Below are 19,652 nucleotides of genomic sequence, written 5' to 3'. Positions count from 1 at the left end.
GATACCAAATTTATATTGGACTGCACCACCATCTGACACAGCATATTTAACCTATTGATGAAAAATGGTGTTATATGAAATTATACTGTCTATATTGTATAACATTCGTTTAAGTACATTTGAAAGATTATGAAAATCAATACATATCAAAACCTGAAGAGATTTGTCGAAAGCCGCTTATTTCTTAATGTACCTAATTCAGTACATCTTTCACAAGATTGACTGAACTTGTTTTTCCAGTAGAACATTTACACATTGTTCCTGTAGTCATATATATATAACATATTTGACCTTGTCTGGGGAATGTCATACACAAAACGTTTCAACATAACATGGAGTGACATCATGTCTGTTTTATGGTTTGCCATATAGAGCCGTCTACTCTCCAGCTTTACAAATGTTAACAAGCATGTGGCGTAACTCAAATATTATCATCTTCAAGAGCAGCACGTGACCTCCGAACCAGGCAGAGTATCCAGCAGCTGTCAGGGATGCTGAAATGTCAGGGAGCCCCTCGTACGTTTCATACGAGGTTACGAAGTACTTATAAGTGCTACGAACGTTTCGGGAAACCCACCCCTGTACAGTTTGAGCTACGGTGAGTATTGAATGAAGTTGCATATAGGTGTTCTAGGGCTCCAGAGTCGAATCAACATTTCTGACTAGTTTGATTAATATAAAAATAATGTTAATCATTTGCTGTTGCCTTCCTAATTCCAGACACTGTAGAATCATTTGCTAAAGGTACATTTTAACCTTTTCAGGAAGCTTGTGGCTCAACAGCGCCTCATGGTGGGCTAATTTGTTCCCCAGCAGATCTGTACAATGGTGTAACTTACCACAAAGGTATGCTTTGGTTATTTGTAACATTTTATGAAATGGTTCACATATATTATTTCTCCATAGGTGTTAGGGTGCTCAGATTTTAGTGTTTCTCTTCAATAGTCCATGTTGGTTTGTCACTTTTTCCATTAGTAATCAGTACTAATTGTGTACTTATCACAGTACCCAGGCTAAGTAGCTAACTTTGTGGGGACCAGAGAAACGTCAGGACCTCCCAGAGACAAGGGGCTGGAGGGTTGAGACCCTGAGATAAAAACCTGACTCTGGGGTTCTCAGAGCTGCCACTGACCTCATTACCCAGCTGGAGTGGGGTTGTGATGATGCAAATAGGGCCCCACCTTCCTGAGAGTCTGCATAAACAAAACGGACCATCAAGAAGGACCTTCTGCCCATGTAGAAGCTTCCTGATTGACCGTGCTGAAATGCTGAGTAGCTGTTTACAGAGACCAGGGGTCTGTCACTGTCACTGACGTTTTCCCCTTAGAACAGCTTATTTTGTGAAAACGACCATGATGTAAAGATAGATTAGCGGAGAGTTCTAAAAATAAATTGCATACATCAGTTTTTACACACCTGACTCAGCTCATAAATGACTTTTGCTAATGAGGTGGGCCTAGATCTGGCATTTTAGAGCGCAACAAATCTAAAATGGTGCAACAGTCACTGGAATTTCAACTGAATTGGAATCTTAAATGAAATGACAGAAGAAATTTAATAATTATAATTGCTGCAGAACAGGAATTTCCGTAAATCTAGCATAACAATCGCAGCAAAAATGTATAATTTATCTAAAGTAATTAATGGAATTTTGTCTTTTTTATGTATAACGAGAATTATTTCTCATTGGATTAAATATCATGTATGTTCTATAGATGCTACTTTGAATTTCATTCTATTTTCTTACTCCATTAAATTCAGCTTTGAATTCTATTTTGCGTCCTGTTCTACCTCTACCTTTAAAATCAAGAACTTATTAAACTGTGGTTGAACGGCATTCTTATTTCAATTACTACCCTGTGGGGAAACGCAAAATATTATTTATTTATTTGTTTATTTATTTATTTGACATGGCCAAATGCTGCGTGTAGCCCAGCCTGGGTGGTTCCGCTCACCTGTGGTGACGTGTTCGTAGTGGGCGTTGTGTCCCGAATCTGAGAAACGGCTCTGAGGATCCAAACTGGCAACAATTAACCACAGCTGTGCGGACAACGTCGGTTTGAAGCCTGGAAACTTACCTGAAGTTTCAGTGTGAACAGAGATACATGTAGCCTAGAGGTAAGGCGTATTGTGACTCCACTAACTTAAAACTGATTAAATGATCGTACCGTAAGAGTTTTGTTTGCCTAGACATACAACCTAGAAAAGCTGTGTCGACTCATTTATGTTCTGGTCGGCGGTTCATTTTCCAGGAGGCTAGGGGAAAAGCTTTGCGGTTATATCAAACGTCAAATAGGTGATTTTTTAATGTTTTGACTTGTAACGTATTTTGTTCATATGCGAGCAGCAGGTACAGCTGGCCACCATATTTATCTTTATTGCGAAATGCTGTAGTTTCTTTATCGATTCTACCATAAATTGTTTACACACATCGGTTAGTTTTATATAAGAGTGTTTGCCTGGTGAAAGTTAATCCAGTTTGTAGGAACATTTCCACAAAACCCATGAAATTCTATTTCAGAAGATTGGGTATTTTATCTCGGAAATATGGTTGAAACCTTGAAAACAAGGTGTCCGCTATGATCCGTACGATAAGCTTTAATTGAGTTGACCACAGATTGGCCATGAAATACTGCAGACAATTGTGTTGCTATGCGTGTATTTGTATAAATTGATCAGATTGAGAACCGCGATGGAATTTAGATTATAATAATATAATTGGAGCTTTGTTCGGCGCTCCAGGCTGTTAACGCGGAAGAAAGCACTTAATCTCTAACTCGTGAATTCCTGAAAGTCAGTGTCACAGAAGACCTATCTTGGGTTCGCCGTCCTCTCCTTCACCTTGATTTTGCTGTCAGAGCAGAACACAACATCCATATCATGTAATGAAACTGCAGCTTTTGAATAGGCTTGTGTTTTGCGTTATAATGCTAACCCCACCCGTCTCTGTTTCCACATGAAATACGCACAAAGGTGCACTGACGACCACAAGCTGAAGGTCGTCATCACGTGACAAAAGCCCTTTGGGACAGCTGTGCCGGAGCGAAACGGTGCCATGTCTCACGAACAATCCCAGGGCTCCATGGGGGACGAGTCTTCCCTCCTTCTGGATAACATGTTCTCCTCACAGCTCCATGTAGACCATGGGGAAAGACGTTCGGTGTCTAACACGGACCTCTCTGCACCGGAGCCTGCTGAGAAGACCAGGCAGGCTCCCGTAGTGCTCAGCACCCAGAGCGCAGCTGCTCGGAAGCTAGGTACCCAGCAGCTCATCCCCCGAAACCTGGCCATGCCCAGCCGTCCAAAGAACCGCCACCACACCACGGTGGTCACCCTGCCCGTCTCTCTGGAGGCACAGAAGCGCGTCCAGGGCTTAAACCGTGACCTGTCCTGGGAGGACTATGACAGCGATGGGGATGGCTTCTCCCTGCGGAGGAACCAGAGGAATAAATCGTACCGTGCTGCTGTTACCAGCCTGGACATGGAGGTCATGACAAAACAGGACCTGCTACAGCCAGTCAGTGAGGAAAGGTCACTGAGCCCCAAGCCAGCCCTCAGTCCAGGGCGTAAGGTAGGGCTGTGAGCTCTTTGAGCCTTTCACTAATATTACTGAACACGTACTGTATCCCTGCAAAGGTAGCGTGTTGTTTTTCCGCTGGTAGTCCTTAAAGAGTGTAAAAGCATCCATCATAGCAAGGAGCAGAGTGCAGGAAATGAGATTGGCTTGCCTAATGCAGAATTACTTGATCATGGCTGAGTCTGGCATGGATACAGTCACGTCCTCCACCATGTCCTCCTCCACCACGTCCTCCTCCTCCACCACGTCCTCCTCCTCCACCACGTCCTCCTCCTCCACCACGTCCCCAGAACTCATGTCCTCCTCATTCACGTCCCCAGAACTCATGTCCTCCTCATTCACGTCCCCAGAACTCATGTCCTCCTCATTCACGTCCCCAGAACTCATGTCCTCCTCATTCACGTCCCCAGAACTCATGTCCTCCTCATTCACGTCCCCAGAACTCATGTCCTCCTCATTCACGTCCCCAGAACTCAGAAGGTTAATATGCGTGTCTTGACCAAACCAAAAGTGAGCAAGGGTGCCTTTGAACTCTGACCTTTGTGATGATGGAATAAACTTGTGCTTACATTGCCTAGGGATATAAAGCTTTGTGTTGGCAGTTGGTTGTTTTTTTTTGTACTGTACATCAGATTCAAGAGGGGAGACGAGATTAGAGAAGAGTCAACCAGTGCATGTGGGACTGATCAGTGGGTTCACAGCATGCTGTGGAAAGATTTGATGGTGTGGTTGTAGTACTGTTAGGGATTGGCAGCATTACATCTTGATGCATGTGTTGTATCGCTGAAAGGAAGCTACAATTTGTAAATACGGCTCCGACTTTTAAAACATATGTTGCATGCGACATCTGACATGTTTGTGCGCAGGGCTATTTTTTTCCTTTTTATTGACTACTCGTACAAATGCAGATTTTACTTCACACCAAGTCCTGCACATTCCACAGGCATAAGATCAGGTTTCACTCCCTTGTTCTCTCTCTCTCTCTCTCTCTCTCTCTCTCTCTCTCTCTCTCTCTCTCTCTCTCTCTCTCTCTCTCTCTCTCTCTCCCTCTCTCTCCCTCTCTCTCCCCCTCTCCCCCAGAGAACTTTGGGTAGGAAGAGGAACCAGAGATATGGAGGGTCCTTTAAAGACGGTATGGGATCAGTCAGCATATGTTAAACATGAGGTGTGACATACATCTCAAAATGGCACACACGTGGAATACTGCTGTTCAATGAATTGTCTGATAAATATTGTTTCAGCTCTGAATTGGCTCGACAATGGAGCCAAAACAATACAGACATCACCAAATGTTTCGAAACAAACATTTTATCGTCCAAGTAAAACAATACATACATTTATACATAAATGGTTTTGACCATATTTTTCTTACCACCTAACAAACTAATGCAAATGGAAAATGATTATCATCTAGAAACCCTGAACTTTGCCTTTAATATTTGCCTATAATTTAATTTGCCTTTAAGTAATAGTGCTAGCGCCCATGCAGTATGTACAGCGCTGGCTGGGGCAACCCTGACCGCCTCCCTCTCCTCCACAGATCCGTGCTTCTACCAGGAGATCAAAGAGCGTGGTCTCCAGTCCAACCACCTGGGGGCTGAGGACGAGGACGCCCCCCAGGCGGGAACGCCAGAGGATCAGGGCATCGTGGTGAAGAGCTACAGGCCAGCACACTTGACCTGGAGCCAGCTGCCACAGGTGAGCAGGACAGAGCCTGGCGTATGGGGTCGCGGGAAGAGAAGCAGAGAGCAGGAAGCGCCAAAGTCCTGCAGATGAGTCAAATGGCGGCTATGTTGGCTTGGCTGAAACAGACCAGACACACTGAGTCTATTAGCATCGCCCCAATTAGTACAATGAGTTTAGAAACTCAAATGTGGACAGTGGAATTTAAATCAGTTACAGGTGCTAGGAAAGCATTGTACTTTGCATGAGTTTTTTTTTGTCATTGTTGGACACTGAGGTTTAGTTGTAGCTGGATTTAGCCATACTTACTGAACAGTGTGTCTGGATGTGTCTGTCAGACTGTTGTCTTAAGTTTCATGCTTGCCCCAAAGTTTCTGAATGTCTCGTTGTCAAACTCACAGGTACAAGAGATGGGCATTTTGGAGACGATATCTCCAGAGGAACGCAAGAGACAAGAGGTGAGTTTCAGGAGCAGGTTTGCGTCTTGCTACTGCAGCCATGTCATGGAGGTGGTGCTAACACTCTACTACCACGCTCAAAGTGTTAACAATACCAGTAACGTTCATTTGAGCTGCTATTTCATTTTCGTATTTACGGGACAATAGAGGACTTTCCATGCGTTCAGGCTGCACCTTTGCTGTGTAAATATCAATATGTCAAGGTCCACCTTGCACTCACAACAGCCACACCCTGTCATAATACCTATGGTCTATTCTCTTTCTTTACTAAGCGTTGTAAATGAGGCCAGGTGTCCTTTAGTGTTGAGTGGTTTCTAAAAGAAGTAGGGTTCTCATACACTTTATACTTCCCTTTGACCTGATTCCTTGAAGTTCTTTATCTGACATGTAGAGGTCTGTCTAGTGTGAGAGCTGTTACTTTGTGCCAAATATTATGTAATCTAGGAAGCAAATCTGAATTCTGCTGAAGTGATGGAAATGTGCATTCAATACAAAATGTAGTCCGCTGTTTGTCAGCACATGTCATTAACGTATGTTCTCCCCATCACATCCATATTAAATCACATCGTAAATGTCATTTAGTCGTGCGTTTTCCTTGACGTGTCCATAACAATATGCGTTATGGTGGCAGGACTGACAGTAATGGTAAATCGGTATAGTCATCAGCATTTATGAGGGTTATTTGATATAGACTCGCTCTCTGCCTCCAGTTTTATTGAGCATTTGCAGGGCATTAGAGTCCCCAAGATGGGCTGCACCCTGAAGTCATCGCTCCATGGCCACAAATCACAAAGTCCAAAAGAAAGAAGCTATGAAAGGGAGTTTTCCCTCAGCTCAGTACTGCTGTGTGGTTGGTCCGATCGATTCTTCACCTGTGGCTTTCTGCCTAGGCCATCTTTGAGCTCATGACGTCTGAGTACTCGTACCAGCACAGCTTGAGCATCCTGGTACGTCATTTCAAAGCCAGCGACGCACTGAAGAAGACTATGACCATGACCGAACACCACCACCTGTTCTCCAACATCTCCGTCATCCAGCAAGTCAGCAAGCGGTATGTCACTTTAACGGGACGAGACTGCGCTCCCTCATCTGATATGTTTAGAGGCCTGCATGCTACCTGCAACTGTCTGTTGAATCAGAGAGTTTTAATACATCCAAAAAATGCGTTTTATGCATATTTTCATGGAACGTGTTTTCATGCTTCACTGACGCTTCACATGTCCCCGATTTATCATAATGCTCCTCATACGCTCTCGGGTCTTCAACGAGAGAGGCGAAACCTTGTTGTGCAAGACTAACCCGGACTATAGCTGCAGCCCGCGATCACGCCCCGAGCAGGCTAGGTGTCGTGTTCGCTTGCAAAAAGTGTTGAGTGCTGAGCTGAGGTCAGCGTCATCCCACAGGACAGAGCAGGGTGTGGAGATGCACGCGGTCACGCAGTAGGTTGTGCTGGAGGGCAACAATAAGGCAAATATTTATATGACCAAATATGTCCTTCACCAGAATGAAGAACAAAACCTCCACTTTTTTCCTCATGAGCTGTAATATAAATTGTATGTTAATGTAACACAAAAGTGTCCATGGAAAGGTGCATACAAAGTATTCCGAAGATATGTCGTCTTCAATTTGTTTATGAAATTGCGTCACAAATGTCAGATAAGCCACTCAGATGTTTACTGATGTGTCTTAGATGTTCTTTGATCTGAGGCAGGAATGGACAGGCCCACAGTACAAGTCAGAAGTTTAGACACACCTACTCTTGTTTGTTTTCAATATTTGAGAGGCTTCGGAGTTGCTTTACTTTTATGACGGCTTTGCATGCTCATTTGTTTGTTGATGCTTGAAGACAGTTTTGAATGTTCTGAGGGTAAAATATAAAATTTAGACTGATTTTTTTTTTTCTGTTTAGGAAATCAGTTCAAATATATATATATATATTTGTCTTGGAATCCAATGTAAGCATGAAAACCATGAGATTGCTATTCTATGTTCACTCGTGTGTCCAAACCTTTAACTTGACCTGTACATGCCAAGGCATTAATAGATTCTTCAAGCCAACTTCAGACACCACCACTGAGACCTCCCCTGCTACTGAGGTCCCATTCTGCACGTGAGCAGAAGCCACAGCAGACTTGCTGGACTTTGCTTCTCGTATGAATCAGGGAGATTTGGCTGCGTTTGACGCCAGGTGCTCTCCCATGGACAGTGTCTCACACGGACAGTGGTTCACAGTAGTGTAAAACGGCATCCAGCAATAGGGATGAAAACTGCAGTAAAGTGTGTCGCATCTAAAAGCTGTTGGGGACTGTTCTTCAGGAGACACTGCGTCGCACCTGTGTTCGAGCATGTTTTACTCTGACATTTGTGGCATTATCCCGCGCACAGGATGTGCTGAGACACGCTCGCCAAACTGGTTTAGCGACGCGGCCACACCAGGAGTCCTGTTTCACGAAAACAGGGTCTTTCTTTGCACTCTACCTCGCCGGGCCGCTTCGAGCGGGAGAACCTGACCCGGCCGCTGGTTTCACTTTGTGCCGTTGTGTGGCCGGAAAAGCCCTGGCACCGAACCAAGCTCGTATGCCATGGTGTTGAGAGTCCTGATAGGAGCGGGACGTGCTGTGGGAATGAGGGACGGGCTCTTCTGGTTTTCCTCATCCTGGGAGTTGCCATAGGGCCACAGGAAACGGAATACAGACAGTAAATTCCTTACTTGCAGAAGCCTGAATGCACAGGTGGGTTGCAAAGCTCGTTTAACCCATGGCGCAACTTCGTCTCAAATTTGTCTCCTCCTCTCAGCTTTTTCGAGGACCTCGAGAGACGTCACCAGAGAAGCCCCGTCATCCAGGATATCAGCGACATAGTGCAGGACCACGCTACGAACCGCTTTGATCCATACATCGTGTACTGCTCCAACGAGACCTTCCAACAGAGGACGCTGCAGAAGCTACTGTAAGCACCATTCTTGGAGGCCGGCCAGACCGCGCCTAATAAATCATTAGTTAAGCACTTCCCAAAGAAGCCAAATAAACAGCTGCAATATGAGATGACGGATTGACTGTGCAGGAGGGGGGAAAGGACCCAAGCCAAACCGTATATTAATCAATTAGATTATATACAATACCGTGCACTGTAATACCCCATTTGGCAGTGTGGTGCATTGCTCCATTAAAGTAATGGAGTGCATGCGTGTGTTACATGTTGCAGTGCGAGTAACGCTGCCTTTAAGGAGCTGGTGAAGAAGATCGAGACCAGCGCTGAATGTGGCGGCCTTCCCATGTTCTCCTTCCTTATTCTGCCCATGCAGAGAGTCACCCGCCTGCCCCTCCTCATGGATGTAAGAACCCCACACACACACACACACACACACACACAGAATTAAGTGAATACATCACAGAAGCCCACTGCAACTTGATCACACCCTTACTGCTACATCTAAAAGCCGTAGGTAAAAACGTCCTTCAGAAGGCTTCCCTTGCTGTGGGACTCATCTGTCCTTTCTCTCTGTACGTTCACATAGACCATCTGCCAGAAGACCACCAAACAGACGTCGGAATACTACGCAGCTCGCTGGGCGCTGAAGGCCATCAGCCTGGTACGGGAGGGAGCCCCCTGGCTTGTCGCTAAGATATAGCAGCAGTTCTGGCAGCCCATGCAGTCTCTCTTGCTTCCAGGGAAACCTCAAAACCTCCAGTAATGATGAAATGACAAGTGGCTACCAGTTAGCATTCTTGATGGTAGTTGGTTACATTCATTGTTGGATATGCTAGCATGTGTTATCGAGCCGTTTCTTTGTTTACTACCTCGTCTGATGTTGGTGGTAAGAAATATCTTGCTGGGAGCTCCAGAAGCGTGGTTCGGAGCAAGGCAACGTGTGCGAGGCGTACTACGGCTTGTTTACGTGGCTGACTCGTGTGTTTTTATGTTGGCCAGTTGGTGAAGCAATGTAACGATGGAGCACGTAGGATGGAACACACCGAACAGATGTACACCATCCAGAAACAGATGGAGTTCGGGAAAATCAAGGTATCTGCCAGTGCTGCAGTCATCTCTGAGCAATGTAGAGTCACATTCCTTCAGTTGCTGCAGTTATGATCATGAGAACAGGTCCTGGCTTGCTTTGCTTTGTGAATACAGGCCCGGGCCCAAAGTCGTTAAAATCGTATGGCTGTGATTGTGAACCATGTGAGCTAAACCAAAACTTGTAGGAGTTAGGCTCTCTCTCACTGTTTTCGTGTGTGTGTGTGTGTGTGTGTGTGTGTGTGTGTGTGTGTGTGTGTGTGTGTGTGTGTGTGTGTGCGCGCGCGCATGTTTGTAGCCCTTCCCGTTGGTCTCGGCCTCTCGCTGGCTGTTGAAGAGAGGCGAGCTGGCCGTCAGCACGGACGACCACAGTATCTTCTGGAAGGCCTTCAGCCAAAAGAGCTACTACCTCTTTCTGTTCAACGACGTACTCATCGTGACCAGAAAAAAAAGGCAGGCCCTCCTTACCTCCATCACCGTCACACTATAAAGTACTCATGAACACTGTGCAAGGAGCCTGCATTCATTTCAGCTGCCTCGTTACAGGTGGGGATGTGAATAACACATCCCCACCTGTTTAGTAGCAGCACCACTGCATTAGAAACACCTGTTAGCCCCCCGTGACTGGGCCATCGCGTGTCTGCATCCATCTGGGTGAGACTGGGCCGACACCCAAGTAACATTTAGTCAGCAGTGGGCCTGTCATCGGGAACCAGCCTGTGATGAACGGGCTAGATGTTGGCTGAGGTGTAGTGCATGCCAACAGTTAATAGCCCATAATTGCTGAAGCCTGTAATTGTACACTTAAAAATGCACCCACAGGATAAATGACAAATTCCATAAATCTCCAGTAAGCACAGATAGAAGGAAGGTGTATTTGGTTAAACGTATATTGTATAAATGTAATAAATATATCTCCTTTTTGAAATCAGTTGAAGTATTTTGGAAGCGGGCACTAGGTCAGCAGTAAGTGGAGAAGGCATGCTGCTTGCAGCGGGGTTTTGGACGGCTGCTACGGCATGACATGCCTGACATTCTGCCATGACTCCTGCCATCTACACGCACCGCCGCTCCGGCCAGCCAGAGGGCCTCGCTACGCTGACTCGAGCATAGGGTGGGGGGGCAGTATGGCAGGACTGTGGTTTAACACGTATGCTTGCAGCAAACAGCGTGCAGTTTTTGAACAGGTGGTGTCGTAATTGCCTAGGCACTCGTGTCCTGTTGAGGTCGTCGGCGTCTACGGTTTGTCAAACGCAACCCCGAGGTTTCGTTTGTATTCATATTAATAGTGTGAAAGATTTGTGTAAAGGAGTCGTTCCTGTAGAGCCGTCGAGCATTTTTTTGTAATGTGTGTGGATGTGGGTGGGGGTTTTTGTTCAGTGAGGAGAGCTACGTGGTGTTCGACTACGCCACCCTGCAGAACGTGGAGGTGGAGGAGGAGCAGGCCGACTCGAAGCTCCTCCTGCGACTGGTGATGAAACCCAACAGTGAGGGGCGCTGTGAGCAGATGGCGCTCCTAGCCGAAAACAAGTAAGACGCGCAGCACCTCTACCGCCATCTGCTGGCAGATATGAGGGAGCATCTGGTGGTAGTCAGGATTTGAGGTCCAATTTGACTGATCACAGAGATGTGAATATGTGTACCTGGTGTTTACAGGGTAGACAGGGCGCGTTGGGTCACTGCGCTGCACAGGCACAAACAACAGGGGAGGAGCTGGAACACGGATGATGGTAAGTGGCGGGTGGTGATGGTGGTCTTCTCGGGAGGCCGTGCTTCCGCCTCGGGGGGGGGGGGGGGGGGGGGGGGGGGTGTGCACTGTGTCAACTTGCTTATGCATTTTAGAACGTTTTAAAGTTTTCTCAATAAGGTAATTCAAACAAAAACAGGAGCTAGTTTTATTCATACAAGTACAGGAATCCATCAACTCTCCTGGACAGTTTTCGGAGAAAATAACTGATGGAATTTTTTTTAGTACCTATTTTCCAGGCGAAGTAAACACATTCACCTCCTTTCTCTACATTAAAGGCTTTCAACTTCAGGTATGACTGGTAAATGCTTGAATTTTCATGCTTCGCGTTGTGTGCTCACGTCAGATCTGCCTCAGTATGAGGCTACCAAGGCCTACATGCCCAAAGAACCAGACGAGCTGAGTCTGCAGCAGGCGGAGGTGGTCCTCGTCCTGAAGGAGGTGGAGGGTGAGCACAGCGCTAAACACCCTGCTCGTCACGAACAGAAGTTTAGAGTAGTGAAGGGGCTTTTAAAGGAATACACAAGCTAAGCACAGCTGTCAGCCATTAACTTAAGTGGGGGTGTTTTAAGTGGGCAAAAAGGCCATCTTCCCATTGAGCAAGTTTAATGATAACTACAATCTTACTGCTTAAGTGATTCCAACAGCAGGTGTGCGGAATGTGTAGTTTTAGCATGAAATGTATGTATGATTGGGGGAGGGGGTTAATGTACTTCTGACATCTGAAGTCCAACACCCACACTGTGTCAGGCTGGTACTATGGCGACAGGATGAGGGACGGCGAGACAGGCTGGTTTCCAGCCAGCTGTGTCAAGCAGATCACCAATCGCACTGCCATAGAGTCCAACATTCAGCGCATGGAGCGTCTACGCAAGGAGACCAACGTCTGAGAGCGAGACATCACCACCCGCACCTGCTCACATAAGACTCGCCATCTGCTCTGGGCCAATTCCTAAAGGATGGTGTTTTTGTAAAGGTTTTGTATGTGTTTAGTGTGAATTAATGCGGACAGTAAAACACACGGGAGAAACTTCGTCTTTGACTTTTATTTGGAGCTTGCCTTTTGTTAAAATTCATGTTGGATACATAAAAAGTTATTTAAAAATGTCAAACTGACCAGATATCAAATTACTTCTTTTAAAAACCATTTGGTGTAAAAACTTAAGACCGATTTAGAAAAACATCTGCTGTTTCCCCAAAACTTTTAGCTGTCACATAAAAATAATGGAAAAAACAAAACAGGTCTGCATAGATTCTGCAGGCAATCGGTGGTAATCTGGTCAAACGCATGTTGCAAGCTTAGACGATCGTCAGGTCAAATCTGGTTCTTATTGCTCAGATCTTGGATGTTTCTTCTTGTTGACAAAACTGGAAGAAAAGAAGAAAAGGTTCATCTTTAAATCTATCGAAACCTCAAAGCTCCTCTGGTTTTACAGTCAGTCCACACTTTTGCATTAGCGTGCAGTGAAATCGTTCAACAACGTCAACGTCAGGAGTGTGTGCAGGGGGCAGGCGTTCCACACGCTTCATGAAATTCCCCATCATTAGCCGCAGCTGTCAGCGGACAGGCAGATACGCCTCGTGTGGCTGGAACGTTTGAAGAGGAGCGCTGCCCCAGGGCAGGACACCACAGCCGCGAGCCCCACCCTCCCACATGAATGCAGTTAAACCAGCACCTCCTACATGCAACCATAAACGTAACCAAACCCGACCTCTTGAGTACATCCATACCCACGTGTTGTCAATGTTTATTTACTGAATGTTACGAGAACCACACGAACAGGCACTTCAATTGCTTCTGTAAAGTTCTAGCCAATTTTAAAATGTTATGGTACATCTTGTACCTACAACCAGTGGGTGAGATGAATAGGGTTATAGTGCAGCAAGTGGTGATACATTTATTAGACAACTTTAAAGAGCCATTTAGGCCTGCAAGATAGTGGTGTGCTTTCCAGAATATACAGAATATAAACAGCTCATCTGAACAAAGACAGGTGCTCTTCCTAAAGCACAAGGATGTTTCTGGAAATGAACGGAGGAAGAAAAATAAAATAAAAAAGGCACCCACAACACAGTCATGTGTACTTCACCCTGGTGGTAAACTACTAGTCACAGGGTGTCAGTATTTCTTTCAGCACTTTCTGCCTGAAACAAATGATTAGTCATAGTAAAGGGTGTGAGCTAAAAAAGGTACACCTTAACAGGAACCGGACATCATCAGTACCCACACACGAAAACTGGTCATGACCAGTTAGGCCTTGGGTACAGGTGTTCTAAGGGCTAGGCTTCCATTAAACATTACCTCAGACTTGGGCAGAATACAAGGATCACCCTGGTGAAAACACCAGGATGTGCACCATCGTGGCCCTGGCCCAGAACTCAGTGGGCAAAGGTTAAAGCAAAACAAACAAATATAAAAATAAAAAAAACCAACCCGGCAGAATGGTGCAAGATGGTGAGGCCGGCTGCGGGTGCTTCACTCGGCCCCGCCCTGCTGGGCTTCGGGAGCGGCTGATTTGTCTGTGGGTGCGTCGGCTGTCTTGCTGTCCTTGCCGTCCTGAGGCTTGGTGGTCTGGGCGCGTCTGCGGCGGTAGTTGAAGTTGCGACGGTAGCGGCGTTGCCGGGGCTCCTGGTTGGGGCCACCCTCCCCCTGGTTCTCCTTGTCCTCCTCCCCTTCCCGCACTGGCCGGGGACGAGGGGGACCCCTGAAACAAACAAACACACACACACACACAGTCAGCTCCAGATTCAGGGATGTGTACACAAACTGCGACATATTACTGATGGCATGCCAATACACTGGGGCTCCAATATTGGCATTTGCATACTGAATAAGACACACAGCTGCAGTGAAACTACATAAACAGGAATGCAAAGCCTCACTTATTTCATTCTTTAAAAACCTTTGCTTTGAATGCACCTGCATTTCCAGCACACCTGTTATTCAGCATTCATTCACTGACTTAGGAACAGTGAACAAGTTAATCATACTACTTGTGTTTATGCTTACAGACACTGCTTTGGACTTTTAACACCACTGAAGGAGCTGACCTTTTCGATGCAATCTCACGTGTGAAGCTCAAATTATTTTTTTTGTATTAAATTGTCTTTAAAAAAAAATTCTACATACATATACAGGAAAGTTAGTATAGTAAAGACCAGGTCAAGGGATTTTGTGTGCGTCATTAGCAAAACCAGTTACTATTACTATATTAGGTAATTTGACTGGAAAAATTTAAAGTTTATAATGTAGGTAACTCTTGTACATTAAAATGTTTTAAAGTGCAATCCAATGACATTAGACCCATCAGTTACACCACACACTCCTCGGCTGACCACAAGCAACACTCAAAAATAATGAGAGGGGGGAAAGAAGTACGAAGTGCAGTTGCTATCCATTGTTGAGCTGCAACAGAGAACAGTAATGGAGCAAGTCTGAAATGCTTGCAGAACACACGCGGTTCATGATCGGTGTTTACCAACGAGCCAATCAGGACACTCGGGTGTGTCACACATGCTTGCGTAATCGAAATGTTCCTCTTCTCAACGCTGCAGCATCATAGCAGTGAACACGCAACATGCAAACCTTGGTGTGAACCTTTGTCGGAAGCCTCTGTAGTAGTTCTGTCTCACTGGCTTGTTGCCCTGGTCTGGACCACCCTGGATCTCATCTCCTTCTCCACCCTACAAACAACATCATTCACACAGAGCCTTAGTTGCAGCACCATCAAAAACGAGAACGAGTTATTTATTAGAACTGCTTATTTACCCCGAGGCTACACAGTATGTGACATTTCCAATAAATAATGTATACAAAAAAAAAAACTGCCTTCCAGAAGGATCTGAAAGAATGACCACGGATCAATCCGAATTTTTGAGATGTATAAAAATGGGCACAGGAACGCACTTAATGTACTCATTTCTAACTGTGCCCCAGTCCCACCTGCCATTGTACCTCGGCCATCTCTCCCCTGGGTGCATTGGTGTATGGGGGTCTGCGCCCGTAGCGCCTCCTCACGTAGTATGGGGGGTAGCGTCTCCTGCCGGGGAAGGCGGGCTTGCGCTGCTGCTGCTCGCCCTCGGGGGCGCTCTCGCTCGCCACGCTCTTCTCTCGCCCCTCGCCCTCCCCGTCACTCTGGTAGTTCTCCTGGTAGTCGCGTGGGGGCGCCCTCCTGCGTGGGTACCGCCTGTACCGGTTCCTGTCGGCCGCATACTTGCTCCCCTGAACGGGGACGCCGCCCGGCCCGGTCACGTTGGCTGCCTCTGCGCCCTGGAAGAAGAGACTCGGTCAGCGGGCGGATAACGCAGCTGAATGATCACCAGCATGGGCACCAGGGAGCAGAGTGGTCAGGGGATTAAACCTGCTCTCCCATATCGCACCACTACATTTTAAAAATGTAGTTTAGCATAACTTCTACTATAGAAACTATGGTGGCACTCTCAACATGGTGAACAGCAAGGAGACCAAACCCACCTTCTCCCCTTCAACCACGTCAAACTCCACAGTCTCTCCATCCCCAACACTGCGAAGGTATTTCCTTGGGTTGTTCTTCTTTATGGCAGTCTGAAGACAAAAACAAAATCTGTGAGCCAACAGGCTGAACCATATGTAGCATCTCAATTAATTAGTCATGGGGTGTAAGGTCACAACCGACAGGGATTACCTGGTGTACAAAGACGTCTTCTTTTGTGTCATTCCTTTAAATGAACAAGGAAAGGGTATGTTAATTTTGGAACTACCAGATACAGTTAACTGAAATGCAGTTAAATGAAGTGGGAGGTATTACGCAGTGGTTAAGAGACTAGAGTAAACAGAGCCATGCCTCCGCAGTCAGCAGCTAGGCTTTACGCATTTAAACAGTAATAGGATTGAGGATGTTCCCTGACCCACATGTATTATCTGGTGTCTAGAAGGGGGTTGCAAGCCTTTTACCTGTTGATGAAACCATAGCCATTCCTTACATTGAACCATTTCACTGTCCCCAGGACCTTTGTTGCTGCAAACGAAAAATTTAAATTAGGGCAAAGAAAAGGTGTTTCTACTTTTTATATTCTTCTTTAAAACAGTACAAGAGCTGTCTGTGTTTCGAGTGAGCCTACAAATAGCAACGCTGTGAAAAAAGAAAAGGAACCCATAGCCACTGCCAAAGTCTAAGCAGACATTTAGAAGCAACCTATTTATAACCTCCAACTGTCGCGCTGTTTATAGACTATGATGTAAAAAAGAAAACAGCTTTCCATAGGCAGCTGTTCGTTTATTTTTTTTTTAATTCTTCAAAAATGACCCTGCCCAAGTATTTCTAACGGGATGCCGTCTGCAAGATAGAAACGAGGTTAAAACGATACCGTTACAGTCATGCGCATAGCCGGACTTGTCAACCGCGAGGATCTCGCCTCGACTCATTAGTGTGAGGAAATTATACACCAATGGCGCAATAAGGAAGACGTCGTGGAGTTACACGTGGTCCATCAACTTCCTAGTTTAAAGAGAGTCTCGATTTTCCAAACAAATCGAGTTACTTCTCGCCAGGTTTACTCGGGGACAGCAGAATGAGCCCACATTCTCGGTAAAACAGGGCCCATTTAGGCCAAACTGGGCGAATTGCCGAGTTATGGCACCGAGATGCTAACGGCCAGTTAGCTGCTAGCCTCAACCATGTGGTTGGGTAAGCGCCAGTAGGAAAAGACTGGTTTTTTGTTTGTTATGTCGGTCGTTAGATGAATCACAGATCTTTATCGTGCTACTAATCCCAACCTTGGTTCACGGAAGAGCATCTTCCCCTTCGGCACGGTCGCCGGGCCAAAATAGTGTGTGCTGGGTGCTTAGACAAAAGAAATCCCCATCATCTAAATACCACGGCGGACATTTTGGGAGCTGTGGGTTAAGTTAGAGATGCTGGGTAGCTGCCATTAACTGTGTTAATGTACGGTTTGACTCAGATCTCAGTCCTGAAACGGTTACAAACCGCGCTCGGAACGTCTAATGTCAGCGAGGCGTTTCTCACGTTAAATCAGTCTTATATGTGATTCGAGCGGATCCGCCCGGAGGACACGTAGACCAGCGGGACACGCGATAAAGACTCACCGTCCACCGCAAACAAAGAGCAGCCTAGCTTCTCTAGCTAAACGGGTCGTCCTGAACGTCTGAGCAAATAGTTCGGCAATGAACATTTATTAATAGGACACATTACTGATCTATCCGAAGTGGCCTCACGATTAAACACCCAAACCGAAAGCACTGGGTAGGCAGCTAGCATGTGCTGTACCGCGGACTGAGAGCTGTTGGGCAACGAATAAAGGAGAAGTGGTCACGATCGTGGCCAAACGCATCAAATATATCTACAATTAAACCACCTGGATGACAAAGACGATGCCAATCAATAGCGATTAACTGTAACTTATTTCGACCAGTAAAATAAATAACGAGTTGATGTGGGGTTTTTTAATAACAGTCCATCACTAAAGGGTCAGCTGTGGTATTCTGGGAGTCTAAACCCAGTCGTCAGCTCCAGATGCTAACACGGGAGGCTAATCGAGCTGTCCCCGCCGGTGTGGGTAACGGCCGCACGCTTAGCTAGCGCGGTGATATCCGGGCCTTGTGTTAGCACCGCGAGCTAACGCCGCGGCAGCGTCGCACGAGCCCGGGCCGATGGGCGTTCTTAGAGCGGCGCGCGAGTGATGGAACGCAGCAGCGCGCGCGAGCCCGGCTATCTACGCGCTTCCCACGGCCGTTACCTCAGCACAAGAACCCAAATTATACTAAATTATACGTTAAGGAAATTGTGTCTCGATGGCCAACTAATAATAAAAGTTGTGTTTCGGGAAAAGGTTTCTTGAAAAACTACCGTCCGACTCTTGTAATGATCGTCTCGTGTATTACCCACTTACTACACGTATAACGACGTTAGGGGTGAGCTAGTAGCTAACCGAACCCTTAACTGGAAACATTTTATCAACTACCGAGTTATATACTCGACTATAGTTATATACTCTAGTATTAATAATAGTTCATTAGGCACCGACCACATACCTAAGGTTTTAAAAGAAAAACGCGTGTTAGTACAAGACTACGCGTGGTAACGTGTTAGTTAGCCGACTAACGTTGGTCGGATTAGACCGCTAGCTAGTGAGGCACCACCAGAACCAGACAGGCTAGCTAACCAGGCTAACCCACCGATGACCTTCTTATCCCCCGCTGTAGCTGCGGCTGCCGGGCTGGATGGGCTCTCCGCGTCGGCGGCAGGCTGCGGCGGCTGCTGTGTTTCGGCCTCGCTGCTCATGGTGGATTCTTGTTGGTAAAGCCGGCGGTGGCTCTTCTAGTGTGTTTTTTCCCGGTGCTAGATGGTAACCTGGGCCGGCGGTGGTGGGGGCTACTGCCTTCGGGCTCTCAGCTTTCCTCTCTCCGCTCCCGTTGCCGATCGAACTGGACGGAATTAGAAAAGACGCTGGAAAATATTCTCGAGCGGCCCGCCCACTCCTTCCTCGGTTGGTAGTGGATTTTTTCACGTGACATCCCGCACACCTCTCAAATCCTATTGGCTGTGGTCGGTGTCAGTTATCCTGGGTCCCACCTGTGATTGGCTCGTTACGAAGACGCGAGTGAGAGCGTCGGTCCAGCCCTGGTTATAATAGAGACAATTTAACCACCTCAGCCGAAAGGAGTCGACACATTGACTGCAGTTCTAATTTTGGAGCGGTCAGTGACTTCTTATACACGTGTCTATTTAGGGAAGACTTCATTTTATCGACCGTTTTGGACTTATGAACAATTACATGTAATTCCCCTTAAAGGTACTCTCTGATAAATTGTTCCAAATGAGGTAATATATTTAAGGCGTTATTACAAAACATCCCACAATATTAATACAAGTCTTGTTCATTTTATGCACTGAACCTATAACCAGTAGTGATCCCCTCCTTTGCACAAAAAAAGTATGAAACCATTCAGTTTTAATATTACCCAGGTAACCAGCCACTCTAATGTGGCACTGTATGAATATTCAAATCAAATATGATGTCGGTTTTTAATATTGCGACTCCTGCCCAGCAAATTGACCGTTTCGGTGTAGACGTGAAGCTTTTTCCATCCCCTCGCATTGAATCTGCTCATTGCATTTTAAAAGAGATCGTCACTCCGGCGGAGCGCGAGACGGCCCCGCCCCGCCCCTCC

At 46.3% G+C, this 19,652-nt stretch overlaps 2 protein-coding genes across 8 annotated transcripts; one reads left to right on the top strand and one right to left on the bottom strand.

The window, feature by feature from the left end:
• Positions 1-1,960: 1,960 nt before the first annotated feature.
• arhgef16 (Rho guanine nucleotide exchange factor (GEF) 16) lies at positions 1,961-12,834 on the top strand. 2 transcript variants are annotated; one of them, XM_077003193.1, is made up of 15 exons: positions 1,961-2,118; positions 2,974-3,571; positions 4,658-4,709; positions 5,118-5,275; positions 5,662-5,718; positions 6,609-6,769; positions 8,515-8,667; positions 8,923-9,052; positions 9,236-9,310; positions 9,649-9,741; positions 10,034-10,188; positions 11,116-11,265; positions 11,392-11,465; positions 11,829-11,930; positions 12,233-12,834. In XM_077003193.1, the coding sequence occupies exons 2-15, from the start codon at positions 3,056-3,058 to the stop codon at positions 12,370-12,372; spliced, it is 2,016 nt and encodes a 671-aa protein (XP_076859308.1). In that variant the 5' UTR covers positions 1,961-2,118; positions 2,974-3,055; the 3' UTR covers positions 12,373-12,834. The 2 variants fall into 2 exon arrangements, with proteins under 2 accessions (XP_076859308.1, XP_076859310.1); XM_077003195.1 differs by lacking the exon at positions 1,961-2,118 and adding an exon at positions 2,142-2,296.
• Positions 12,514-18,902, bottom strand: ybx1 (Y box binding protein 1). 6 transcript variants are annotated; one of them, XM_077003196.1, is made up of 8 exons: positions 18,657-18,902; positions 16,416-16,479; positions 16,147-16,180; positions 15,957-16,046; positions 15,426-15,752; positions 15,069-15,166; positions 13,917-14,187; positions 12,514-12,850 (listed from the first exon to the last, which is right to left on the bottom strand). In XM_077003196.1, exons 1-7 carry the CDS (start codon positions 18,760-18,762, stop codon positions 13,959-13,961), a joined length of 948 nt encoding a protein of 315 aa, XP_076859311.1. In that variant the 5' UTR covers positions 18,763-18,902; the 3' UTR covers positions 12,514-12,850; positions 13,917-13,958. The 6 variants fall into 6 exon arrangements, with proteins under 6 accessions (XP_076859311.1, XP_076859312.1, XP_076859313.1 ...); XM_077003197.1 differs by having other exon boundaries at positions 15,081-15,166; XM_077003198.1 differs by having other exon boundaries at positions 15,438-15,752.
• Positions 18,903-19,652: the final 750 nt, after the last annotated feature.

Source organism: Brachyhypopomus gauderio, chromosome 4 (assembly GCF_052324685.1).
Source record: "Brachyhypopomus gauderio isolate BG-103 chromosome 4, BGAUD_0.2, whole genome shotgun sequence".
Classification (NCBI taxonomy): domain Eukaryota; kingdom Metazoa; phylum Chordata; class Actinopteri; order Gymnotiformes; family Hypopomidae; genus Brachyhypopomus; species Brachyhypopomus gauderio.
This window is presented reverse-complemented; position numbering and strand designations above follow the sequence as displayed.

Excerpts from the sequence above, each read along its gene's own strand:
- ybx1 (XM_077003196.1), bottom strand. The coding sequence starts at position 18,762 with ATGAGCAGCGAGGCCGAAACACAGCAGCCGCCGCAGCCTGCCGCCGAC. Across the intron at positions 15,167-15,425 it reads TGGCCGAGGTACAATGGCAG|GGTGGAGAAGGAGATGAGAT; the intron begins GTGGGACTGGGG and ends TGTTGTTTGTAG. Across the intron at positions 14,188-15,068 it reads CGACAAAGGTTCACACCAAG|GGGTCCCCCTCGTCCCCGGC; the intron begins GTTTGCATGTTG and ends TGTTTGTTTCAG.
- arhgef16 (XM_077003193.1), top strand. The coding sequence starts at position 3,056 with ATGTCTCACGAACAATCCCAGGGCTCCATGGGGGACGAGTCTTCCCTC. Across the intron at positions 6,770-8,514 it reads ATCCAGCAAGTCAGCAAGCG|CTTTTTCGAGGACCTCGAGA; the intron begins GTATGTCACTTT and ends TCCTCCTCTCAG. Across the intron at positions 9,053-9,235 it reads GCCTGCCCCTCCTCATGGAT|ACCATCTGCCAGAAGACCAC; the intron begins GTAAGAACCCCA and ends ACGTTCACATAG.